Source organism: Megalobrama amblycephala, linkage group LG4 (genome assembly GCF_018812025.1).
Source record: "Megalobrama amblycephala isolate DHTTF-2021 linkage group LG4, ASM1881202v1, whole genome shotgun sequence".
Taxonomy (NCBI): domain Eukaryota; kingdom Metazoa; phylum Chordata; class Actinopteri; order Cypriniformes; family Xenocyprididae; genus Megalobrama; species Megalobrama amblycephala.
In genome coordinates this window covers 20,302,804-20,315,251 of record NC_063047.1, presented here as the reverse complement: position 1 = coordinate 20,315,251, position 12,448 = coordinate 20,302,804, and the positions used below count along the sequence as shown (strand labels likewise).

Genomic DNA, 12,448 nt, shown 5'->3' with positions numbered 1-12,448 from the left:
CTTATGCCTTTTGATGCATTGTGTAATCGTCCACAGTCTTTGTACTGCAGTTCAAAAATCTTAATTCTTATAGTTTTGCAGATGCCAAACATAGAAAAGTATCAAACGCTGAAATTGAGATTTGGTGTTATTTTCACAAACACTTTGGAATGTACCTTCATTTTATTTTCAGTATAATGCAGAACAGTCATTTCTCATGTTCCCATCTTGTACCGCAACTAATTTGGGAGTCTTTTGGAAATTTTTCTACACGTTAAAAGTTGGTCCTGTTCAATGTCTCTGCGCTGACAAAGCTATTAACATGCATTTAACATAATACCTCCAGTCACTGCAGAATCCATCATATACATCCGGCATTTGTGAGGAGGCCAAACTACAAAGCAGATGATTGTCTAGTATCTTTATGGCAAAAGGCTATATAATGTGAAAACCACTTCCACCTCTGCACTGGAATACTGGAAGCCACATCACGAGACATGAAACATCACAGGCCTTAGAGCCCAAGGTAAAGGACGTAGGGGGAAAGGTGAACTCATACATACCTCCACAAAGTCACTAACAACTGTAACAGCTCATAATAAAAGCGTTTTTCAAAGAAGAACAGAGCCTGAGCAAACAGGACCTGTCGATTAAAAATGCTTGCATGACAAACAGCATACAGAGCGGAAATGGCTAAAAGTAGAACATAACAAAACAATGGTTTCATTAAGAACAAAACTGAGCCCAGTTTTATTTGATATTCCACTGTTGTTGATTATCCGGAAATATCTGGTGTGAAAGTAACTTGACAGATCGTATAATTTGCTACTGATATCAATATTAATCAGATACAAAGAAGACTAAATCATGCAATTCATGTGTCTCTATTTAGGGTTTGACCACACAGTCGTAACATGTGGTGGTGAGAATAATCACAAGAATATAAACATTAGTGATTGCATGACCAAACCGGGGCCTGGTCATTTGGCAATCACATCTGCAGTAATTCAAAAAATTCAGTCAGAGTAACATTGTACCATATTACAAGATGCAGTGCGATAAAGGAACAAGCCAGGAAAGGTATCTCGTCCATGTTAAATCAAAGTTTTTGGCTAAACCGCCACTGCAACAATTAAACGGCACTACATTTTATTGGACGCTTAGTTTCTATTTTTTACGATGTTGCCCGCCCACTCAGAATATACTGCTGCTTATGTATATTAAATATCATACATAGGCGAGAAGAGACTGAAAGCGAACATTTAGATTTGGATATTATGTCAAGTGTTTGGCCCGGTAAAAGACAGTGAAAGCCATAAAACATTACTTTTCTGTGCTTGTCATATTTTAGTATTGAATTAATAAGAGATTAAAAAATTAAAAGTTTACTAGGATTATCTATGGTTAAGTTTTTTCTTTTATGAATTTGGCAAGAGATGCCCAAACCAGGGCCCGCGGGCCAAAGTTGGCCTGTGATGACTAGGACTGGGTATCGTTTGAATTTATGCGATTCTGATTTCGCTTATCGATTCTGATTCTTACTGATTTTCATTTAGATATTCAGTCAAGAGCTGAAAATATGATTTTCTCTTTTTGTTTTGTTCTTTGATTCATGGCCAGCGCCAAGGGGGGTGGTTTGGGGGCACTGCCCTCTCACCCGGACTATCCTGCCCCCTTAGTCAAAGTGCATATTTCTAGCATTAATATTATTAGGCTAATATAGCAACATTTTAGTTAAGGACAGTCTGTTTCACAATGTCATTTTAGTTGGTACATTTCACGAATTAAAGGATTAGTTTACTTTCAAATGAAAATTACCCCAAGCTTTACTCACCCTCAAGCTATCCAATGTGTATATGACTTTCTTCTTTCTGATGAACACAATCGGAGATATATTAATAAATATCCTGACGCACCTGAGCTTTATAATGGCAGTGAGCAGGATCAACGAGTATGAGTTGAAGAAAGTGCCTCCATCCACATCCATCCATCATAAACGTACTTCACACGGTTCCGGGGAGGTTAATAAAGTCCTTCTGAAGTGTATGTGTAAAAAAAATATCCATATTCAACAAGTTATGAAGTACAATATCTAGCTTCCGCCAGACCGCCTTCCGTATTCAACTTATGAAGAAAGTGTAAACTGGCATCGCGTCAGTTAAGCTTTTTCCTTAAGTTGAATAAGGAAGGCATAGGGCATACTGTAAGCTTTTTGAACTGCGAGAGTCTTACACTTTCTTCATAAGTTGAATACAGAAAGCGATTTGGATATTTGGATATTTTTGTCTTAAATTTGGATTTTTTTTTTTTTTACACAAACGCATCGCTTCGCTTCAGAAGGCCTTTATTAACCCCTGATACACGTTTTCTTTCTCAGCTGTATACGTTCACTTAAGACAAAACCGGCTGTGTTTACAAGGATATTCTGATATAATGTTGTGTGAATTTGTCCGTTCAAGTGCAAGAAGGTGCAAAAGAAAACACAATTTAGTATTAGTATTATATGAGAGGCGTCTTTCCTTGCACACACTTTGGATGTGTGCACAGAACAGAAGACAGCGTGCAAGTAACAAATTGACTTCTCTTTGGCATCTTCTTGCTTTTGAAAGGAAAAACACATTAAAATGCACACATAGGACTTCATTTGAGGAATTGAAATTTTAATTATAGCAAGTATCTAATTCCTGACCCTAAGTATCCGATTCTAGAATTGAAATCGATTTTCGATTCCTAGCTTTAAGTTGTGACCTTTGATTTGGCCCACCATGCCATAGCACAAGAGGGTGGAAAACATAGGTGAAAAACATGTCATTGAAGCATATCTTTATTTCTAATTAACATTTTTGTAAATGTAGAAAATATAAGTGAATTTGATTTTAAAAATGTAGTTGGATATAATGCAGCCCGCTGCCCTCAGTCAAGTTAAATTTTTGGTCCTTTGTAGTAAAATGTTTAGGCACCTCTGTGGTAGGCAATGTTGTGAAATAAAAAACAAAAAAAACAAAAACAATTTCCACCTAGATGCTTGAAATGAAAGGAAGTCCTTTGGGGAGAGAATGACTGTGACTGTGTTCATTATCTTTAGTTTTTTAGTGCTATTCCACATCAGCATTGTAGATTCTGTACAATAGTCTTCCCCGGTCTCAATCATTCAGAGCACAATTCAACACCAGCTTCGTAACAAGATCTACACTATTAAAATGACTCCACATGCCCAGCTAATTTTTGAAAAACCTTCATTCACTCAAAACAACATCCGTAGCACATCCAAAAGTTTCATGACAAGTAATAAGGATGTGAAAAAGTAAAGTGAAAGTCAGTGAAATAGAACATTAATTCCAGATTGCATAAATCCATCGTAAAGCTCTTTAAAGGAAACTGAAATAAGATCTTGTTATTCCTGACAAATCCCATTTCTTTTCAATGCTAACATGCTGAGCAAGGAAGCTGGCTTTTTATTCTGGTGAGTGAGGATATTTGCTCAGTTGATTTGAATATAACCCAAAATTCAACTAAACAAAGCTCAGATTTTGGAAATGGATGGTGGGAACAAAAACCTATCCATGCCAAGAAACCTTCTATTTCCCCCTATAATTATGAATGTTGATATATTGTTTCATTAACAGTTATTTATTGCTCTCCTGTTGAGGTAGATGGATGATCAGTTATGACAGATTGCTGGCACACAGACAGGTCATATTCACCCTCAGCGAACATTTCGTAAATGAAATTGCTGGCACGTCACTTTTAGGTTTTCTGTGGTCTGAGTATTTCTATAAAGCAAATGTGGGAACTGCAACTACCTCCTAAGAAGCCTCACCCGTTAGTGCACATCAGGTGGGTTGTTAAGTCTCATGTACTGCCACAAAGACCTTAAGAAAGGGTTAGTCCTCCAGGAAAAGACAGACCCTAATAAACATCTGTTTTAAGTCACTGCTGAAGGAAGGTTGCTGGAAACAAAGTAGAACTAAAAGCAGTGTTGAACCCTGTGTAGATGCAGAAAGGAAATAGTTGCAAACAACCCTATTCACCCAAAAATGAAATCTCTGTCATCATACTCTCCCTCATGTTGTTGCAAACCTGTGTGCATTTCTATCATCTACTGCAGAACACAAAAGGTAATGTTATGTAATGTGATAAAGTGAGTAATATGATGAGGAATGCTAGACTCTTGGAAAGCGTATGATATGTCTCAACTACTATCAATTTCAACAGCACACTGACGGCCATTTTTTAAACTAAAGCATAAATTCTCTTTACATAGTGGTTTGTGGATACAATCGATCAATTGAAGCACTTGAATAGAGAGTAGAGAATAGAATAGAGATCTGCTTGACAATTCTTCTGTATTAGATATCACCGCCGCAAGCTATTCTTCACTTTCCAACAGAAAAATACTATTACAAAACGTTAGTACCATGGGAAAAAGTGGTGTTGACATACCAACATAAATGACGCCTAGGTAAACCATCTCCTGTTCACTATGCTTATGCTGACTGATGCAAATCTCAATACATAAATCTCAGGTATTGTTATAGTCGTATATACCGTATACTGTCGTGTCTGATCGAAACAACTCGCGAATACAAGAACTTTCCAATCGGCTTCATTCAGCACTTCATATGATGGGTCGTTGTGGGACAACCAGCTCAGGCCAAGCCATCATCCTGACCGTGCCCTGAAAAACAGGGCTGAAGGTCTTATTTCAGCCTATGTGAGCGAGGGATTAACACTGCGGTGCATATGTACAGTCTGTGTTCACAGCAGGGTTTTACTTGGCTAGTAAGCGATGGCTCCGACCATCAATTTCGAAAGGGGTGAATTTGTGTAGAGTGGCATTTTTTCGAAGAAGCCAAACAATGGACAAAGAGCATGGCTGTGGTTGTGCTGGGGGTTTCGGGGGAGGGTTCAAGCTTGAGTCTCCAGAGCCTGTCATGAGCACGCGAGGTCAGGACATCTGCTGACATTTACTGCTGGGCCCGGGCCAGGCTGCAGGTTTCAGGGCTCCTGCCAGGGCCTCATATCAGGCCTGCGTAAAACCACCAGGCTCCCTCGCCTCTGAAACTCGCACCAGAATGCTCGGAACCTGCGTGACCTTATGCTTTTTGATCCAGACCTAGTGGTGCAGCATTTATGAGGACACTGTGAATTGTAAACTTGCTGAGAGGGCATGAGCCGGTTTTCAACATGGCCTCGAGGCTGATACAGGAGAAACGGATTATGCGACAATAGTGGGGTTTTTTGTATGATCCATATGCTCAGATCCGAGCCAAACTCACAATCGCTCCCATTCCCTCTGTATGGACCTGATTTATTAGTGGAAAAAAGTAATGCTTTCACTCATCTGCTTGATTCACATTCATCTTGAAGAAGTCACAGATGCAGAGAGAATGAAAGAGCATGAGAGACGGTGTTGAAGGAGTCAGGCATTCAGTCAACCCCTTGTCTACTTTTAATCACATAAAGAGACTTAAGTTTACTGTTGTCCATTATTTCAATGCAGTCATAAGTTATTGTGAAACCTTTTCACCACAATAGCCATCTTTCAGTCAACCATCTCTTTCATTCAAGCTTTTCCCATTGCGTCAAGTATTGAGTTTCTCAGGGCGAAATCCCTTCGTTTGTTCAATTGTGATTTGTTGGCAGGGTACCACAATGCCTATCTGTCAAATGAAGCATGTTATGTACTAGCCTATAACAGGGCAACAAAAGGGCAACATCTGATTAGCATTCATAGCACAGTCTCCCTCGTCCTTTGGTATTTTATTACCACAGGTGCAGGAGCATTCATTGATCAGATGCACGCTACAGGCAAAGCACGTCTTAATTGAAAACATCTCTATTTATACACCTGCAGGCACTAAAGGTCTCTGAGAGCAAAAGAAGGCCTGAGAGTGGAAGACAGAGAGAGAGAGAGACAGAAAACGCACGCGAGAAGAGAGAAATTGAGAAGCAGTCACTAAAGGATAAAGATTTTTTGTTGTTGTTGTTACAGGTAACCACAATCAAAGATTTTAAATAATACAAAAAAATTAGTCGCTCATCCTTCACTTGTATGTATTGTTGCACTAACATTCAAAAGAATTTAATGTTTTTATTCAGCAAGGTTGCATTAAAATGATCAAAGGTGACAGTAAATGTTACAAAATATTTCTATTTCAAATAAATGTTCTTTTAAACCTTCTATTCATCAGAAAATCCTGAAACAAGTACAAAAAATATTAACCAGAAAAAGTATTTCTTGAGCAGCAAATCATCATGTTAGACTGATTTCTGAAGGATCATGTGACACTGAAGACTAAAATAATAGCTGCTGAAAATCCCATCACATGAATAAAATACATTTGAAAATATATATAAAATGGTAAACAGTTATTTTATATTGTAATAATATTTCATAATATCACTGTTTTTACTCTATACTGAGCATAAACCAAAGCTTTTTTCTTTCAAAAACAAAAAAATGTACCATCCCCAGAGTTTTCACCAGTAGTGTGTTTACACTTTTAGTACAACAAAAACTTGAACATATATATTGACATATCAACATTATACCAACATATTGATAACAAAAACTGTAAATACAATGACAACTAAATGTTAATAATAATAATAATAATAATAACAGCATAGAGTGAATGATGCTTGGCACGCAGATTTAGCTTAGATTTTCCCCTTTTCTAAAATACACTTTGCATTAACTGAACAACAGTGAAATAGGTAAGTGAATATATGGCTACACATGGACAAGCTTACTTTCACTGAGGCAAAACACCTGATCATAGTGTAATAGCTGATTGCTATCCAGGATCATGTGATCAAAACAATTAAATTATTTCTTTAAAAGACTATTGTCTGTGCTCTAACCACACAGTGGAAGAGAATTATATTGCTTGCTTTCATTTGACAAAGTCACTTCCCCTCCCCACAGTGCCCTTCAAGGGTGCAAAATTGCCATTTGTTCTTTCATTACAAGTGTTTGACTATTCTTTCCACTGAGAGTAATGGTTCATGTGCATTGTGATCATGCTGGTCACTAATAAAAGCTTAATTATTAAGAATTCTAACAATATCCAAATGACAGGAGACTATTCAGAATCCAAGTAAAGTAACTTTATAGCATACAAATAAACCTAACAGAGCTAGACTTGATAGGCATAGCTATAGTAACCTTTACCTAGGAACTGAAGTGATAGGGCCCTCGTGTGGAGGACATAGGCAGTGAGAAATGTGGATATGGCAACCACATTTAGATTACTATTTACTAGCACCAACTTAGTAACCAAGAGCCACAGTTAACTGCACCAGAGCAATGACACTTATATACAGTATTTGACTGTTTTGGTGTATTTAGAAATGCTGTTATGTTACGTTGAGAACTGAATCAATTCATCTTTTAAATCTTTGAGGCCTGCAGTCCAGACATTCACTGGCTATATGAGCTTCTTGCTAAGAAAGACATTAGGCTAACACAAGGCTAACTCAAACTATGTGCCTAAAGAGTTGTTTTCTTATTTGACTGCAGTTTAATCTGAAATAGACATTTCTTTCGACGTATTATTTTACTTGAACTGAGACCCAGAATTTCTGAGCATTCTGACAAGCACTGAACACCACAAAGACACGTCTGCAGGTGGTTAGGCAGGAGAGCTGCCACAAGCAGCCCGAGAAAACACAAATATAGTTCTCCAAAAATGTTTCCTGAAGCCTCACCACACCAACTATGTAATCCTCGTCCAAGTCAGAGTCCGAGTTTACAGCATCCCTAAAACTCCCACAAACATACATAAACACAACTTTTGCCTCTCTCACACTGAAGGGAATAAAGATCTGCGTTTAAGAAACACATGAGCCGTCAGGTGCATCTATAAAGAGCATTCACGTCATCAGTAAGTCCATGGTGCTTTTAGCCAAAATTGCTCTAAAAAGAGGCTGTTGTGTCCTTGGACTTTTAGATCCTATAATCCAAGATTATTTGTTACCATCTTACGGTCATTTGATGTCTTTGATATTTACAATGAATGTGCGTCATTAATTAATTCATTCTCCAAAGTCAATGGGCCTCATTCATGAAACTTGAGCAGAATGAATCACTGTATAAATTGTTCGTAAAACCATTCATACGTAGAACGCAACATTAAATTGAATGTGACAGTTTACGTCAAGGTGGTTTAACAAATGATTTATGCAGAAATTCATTCTGCTTGTGTTTCATGATTGAGGCCCAATGCATTTACTGGAAAATACAAATTCTCGAGGAAACGTACTAGTGTGAAATCTGTCCCTTTTTCATGGTCACTACACAAAAACCTTACTTCTGTTGGCTCCCTGAAGCAAGCCTGGAGGCCTCGGCAGCTGCTTTCCTTGTCTCAAATTCCTCCCTTTCCAAACTGCTACCCTTGTGGCCCAGCTCCACCAGCTGGCGGGCCAGTTCCTGATCCTAGAGGAGCAATAACACAGATCTGCTGAGCTGGGGGTGGTTGAAGCTGACTGAATAATATGAAAGTAAAAAAAAAAAATCATGCAATTCAACAATCTGCTGTGGCATTTCTGTACAAACAGGCCAGTGTATTTATGACACATTTGTGCTAGTTTTGTGCTCATGTGCTATTTATATCAATCCAATTTTAGTACACATGCTATTTATATGACAAAATTACATGAGCTGTGCTGACAGTTTCAAGGCTGCCAGGATCAAGGATTTTTGCCACATGTCACTGCAGTCTAGTTAAAAGTGGACAGTATCATTTCCATATGATTTAGTGAAATTCCTTATGCCCTCAAAAGGAGAAGCTGCTTTCATGTGGTTATAGGGCATTAAGTTTGTAGAGAGCTGCTGCCTAGAAAAAAACCTGGGAAGCTGGCAAAATCCATTTGTGAAGGGTTAAACTCTCTGTTAATATGACTGCATTTATAAATACACTAAAAGTCAAACAGTAAAAAAATAAAATGTAAAAAAGTAAAAATAGGTAAAAATGTTTTTTTTTTTCTCTGTAAGGTTGAAACTGACACAATGTGTTTGCTTAATACTGCCAAAAAAGAGATATTTTTGTAACATCACCAAAGAATCTGAGCCTAAATTACAATTTAAAACAAAGATCAAAGATAGATGATAGAAACATGTATTACTGAATCATATAACATTTTATACACTATCATTCAAAAGTTTGAGGTCTCTAAAAAAATTGTCTTTGAAAGAAGTCTTTGCATTTATTTTATAAAAAATACAGCAAAACAGTAATTCAGTAATCAGTATAAATAATTATTTTCCATTTTATATTTTGAAATGTAATTTATTCCTGTGATGGCAAAGCTGATTTGCATAGCAATCTAACAAACTGATTGGGTGCTCATTTCTTATTATCAACTTAAACTCAAACTTTTGAACAGTACTGTATAACATTATTTGTTTGTACTGTTTATTAATTACATTTACTACCTAAAAAGTTTATTGTGCTACAAAAAACTCTAGCCAGTGCATTTGAATTTTGAATCAGAGCTCGGCCACTCTGTGTAAATTACTGAATGTGTAACCACTCAAGTCACATAACACCTTATAGCTTGAGACAGGTTCATTCCTGTAACCAGAAATGAGCCCCCACATTGTAGCAGTTATGTCATTGTGTTTGATTTTCCCTGTCTGCCTGCCTGTCTGTGTTCGTTGTTCCGTGTCGTTTGCGTTTAATGTGGTTGTGTATTATATCTCCTGAGATTTCCTGTTCCAGTTGGATTTATTAATTAAAGACTGTTTTTGTTGTATTTCCTGAGCCGTGTGATTATTGCTGCAACCCCTTTGCTTTCACACATATTAAATGAAACTATATTATGTTTCCGAATCTATCCCTAGAGTCCTCATTGCTAGGAAAACCACACTGGCATTTATAGACTTTTACACTGACAATTCATACTTCAGTTCTCAAGTTTGAATTATTTATAAACCTCATCTTCCAAGCACTTTATATCAAGAAAATCAGATGGAAAAATGTTAACTTCAGTCCATGTGGGTCTTTCTGTGAGATTACATTAAGTGTCAAATATGTAGTAGCCTATTCATTTACTTTACCTCACTCAAAATGGCACAGTCTTATTGCAAATTCCATTATTTGTTTAATTATATCCAAAGTCCTAAAATTGGTCTAAAGGAGATACACACTGTAAGACCCAATGTTAATTAAAAACAATTAAGCTGTCCTAATTATTAACATTATTTCAGATGTCATGTTCTGTAAGCCAAACACTGAATCTACATTACTTAAACGTATTTGGCTAAAACAATCAGGAAATTTAGATTGTCAACAATCCAAAGTGATCAATTATAAAATATCACATTTCATCTTTGTTCTGATAAACCATGTTAAACTGTGTGTGTAGAAGTGGCACATCAGTGTTTAGTCTACAGTGCATAACGTTACATAAATATTGTAGAGCTTTTTTTTTTTAACTGACTAAATCAGACTTAGTTAAATTACAGCAGTATAATAATAATGATGATTATAACTTAGTTAATACGAATCAATCAACTAAAATGTTGACATAAAAGATGACATAAATGTAATTCGTTTGAGAAAACATTAAAAACACTTGCATGCAGGACAGAAGTGCCATGTCGCCATCTATCGTTACACTGCTAGAATTTCACAGGCCATAGTTACTTCCTCTGTGCACACTACCAGAGTAGTCATATTGACTAATTAAAAATGGTGAATTAGAAGTTAAACAAAAGACAGATTTGTTTTCTAGATTCATCCGATCCCACAGTGTTTGTGAGTTTCACAACGTCACCTGACACAAACGGTTTAACTTACAGGCGGCAACGTTAAATTAATTTTTGTTGTTGTTGTATTTCGATTTGCGCCCCAGTACCAAACAACATGAATTTTAATACGTCACCTCAAGGTAAAACAGATCCAAAGGTTTTATCTGAGAATCTAGGAAGTCTTCATATGTGCGAAACTTTTCTACTGTTTCAGCAAAGACGCCGTCGTTGTCGTCCTCCATGTTGTTTACCTTGTGACATTGCCATGGCAACAGAGTGGCGGGACTGGAATAGTAGCAGTTATCATGTTTTCCGGTTGTAATCCAATCATGAACCAAGGAAAATTCACAATTCCTAATAAAACAATCACAATTCACAAAGCCTACTCCATAAGTAATGATTTCTTGCACTCTTAGCTTCCCCGGCTAAACATAATATAATATAATATAATATAATATAATATAATTCGATTTATTATCTATATCATACCGTATCATACTTTGTTACAAATCCCACTCTAAAAGATGACCAGAAATTAAAGCCTTCCGATTTTTCATTCAAATTTCTTGAGACATTGTTAGGCTATGTATAAAGACAATGTGACTGACTGATTCATTATTCACAACAAACATTAATTATTAATGTTTTAAGAGTTACTTTACGTAATCTATTTTAAAATATAACAAAGAGCTTTTCCCCCATGTCCTTTAAAAGTATTTTGGGGGTATTTCTTTCCCCAGTAAAATCTACTGTTTTTAAACTGACACAGACTAGCTACCTAATGATCAAATAAATGTGTGATGTAGACCAAATATGGACAAAATTACCAATATGTTGATTAACTTTTTTATGTTTTGACTAGCCTATATGAATATTGGGGTTATTTCAGGTTTTGTAGATCTTCACTGCATCAATGGCATTGAGCATTACTGGATTTAGTGGGAGTTAATTTTTTTTTATCTGATTGAACAATTCGGCTAAACCACAGTTTTGTGGGAGTGGCTTTTGTTATTTGCTGTCTCATTCAAAACTTTTGAACATGGCAAACAGGTCTGTTTAATCATGTTTTGCTAAGTCAGGCCAAAATGTACTTGGAGCCAAGTTATTCATCCTGAACCACTAGGTGGCAGAGCTCATTAAACTTTTATCACACTGTTCTCGGTGTGGAAGTTGTATGCATTTCGCCATCATTGTTTTCAGTTTTAAGGAATTTGAATGGCAAAGATTGTATCCTTAGACAATGTCCATGGTCTTGGCAATGGATGTATGGTCTTGGCATATATCCAAGTAGTATGAAGAAAACTTCATAGCACTGTTCAGGATTATGGCTTATGCAGACACCATTTGATGTGGATTCCTTGATGTCTTGACCCCTGTATTTCAAACTATTTGATGAGACACTGTTGTAAATAATTTTCCAATGGAATGTCTGATCTCCACCAAAGCCTGACTTTACCCCTTGGATCAGCCCAACAGGATAATGGCGCAAGACAGCTGTTATATCAATTGTAATGGGTAAGTCTTCAGACTTAGACATCCACTTCCACCACCTTGCATTCACAGTATGGGGTTTGGCCACATTGTTGATTCCAGGAGCATCTAATGCAGAAATAACAAAGTGTGCAATAATGGTTGTTGTGATTTAACTACAGAAAAGCCTTTATGTTCTTTAGGATTTCTATTATTTCTTAATATCCAAATAAATTTCCCCAT

General features: G+C 36.7%; 1 protein-coding gene across 1 annotated transcript in view; it reads right to left on the bottom strand.

Moving 5' to 3' along the window:
- cfap299 (cilia and flagella associated protein 299) overlaps nt 1-11,002 on the bottom strand; it is a 58,632-nt gene extending 47,630 nt beyond the window's left edge. Inside the window, exons 1-2 of the mRNA XM_048188189.1 lie at nt 10,870-11,002; nt 8,295-8,419 (exon numbers count right to left, since the gene is read on the bottom strand). Coding sequence (XP_048044146.1) covers nt 8,295-8,419; nt 10,870-10,977 — 233 coding nt within the window. The 5' untranslated portion in view covers nt 10,978-11,002. The remainder of the gene's footprint in view (nt 1-8,294; nt 8,420-10,869) is intronic.
- Between the last annotated feature and the right edge of the window lie 1,446 nt (nt 11,003-12,448).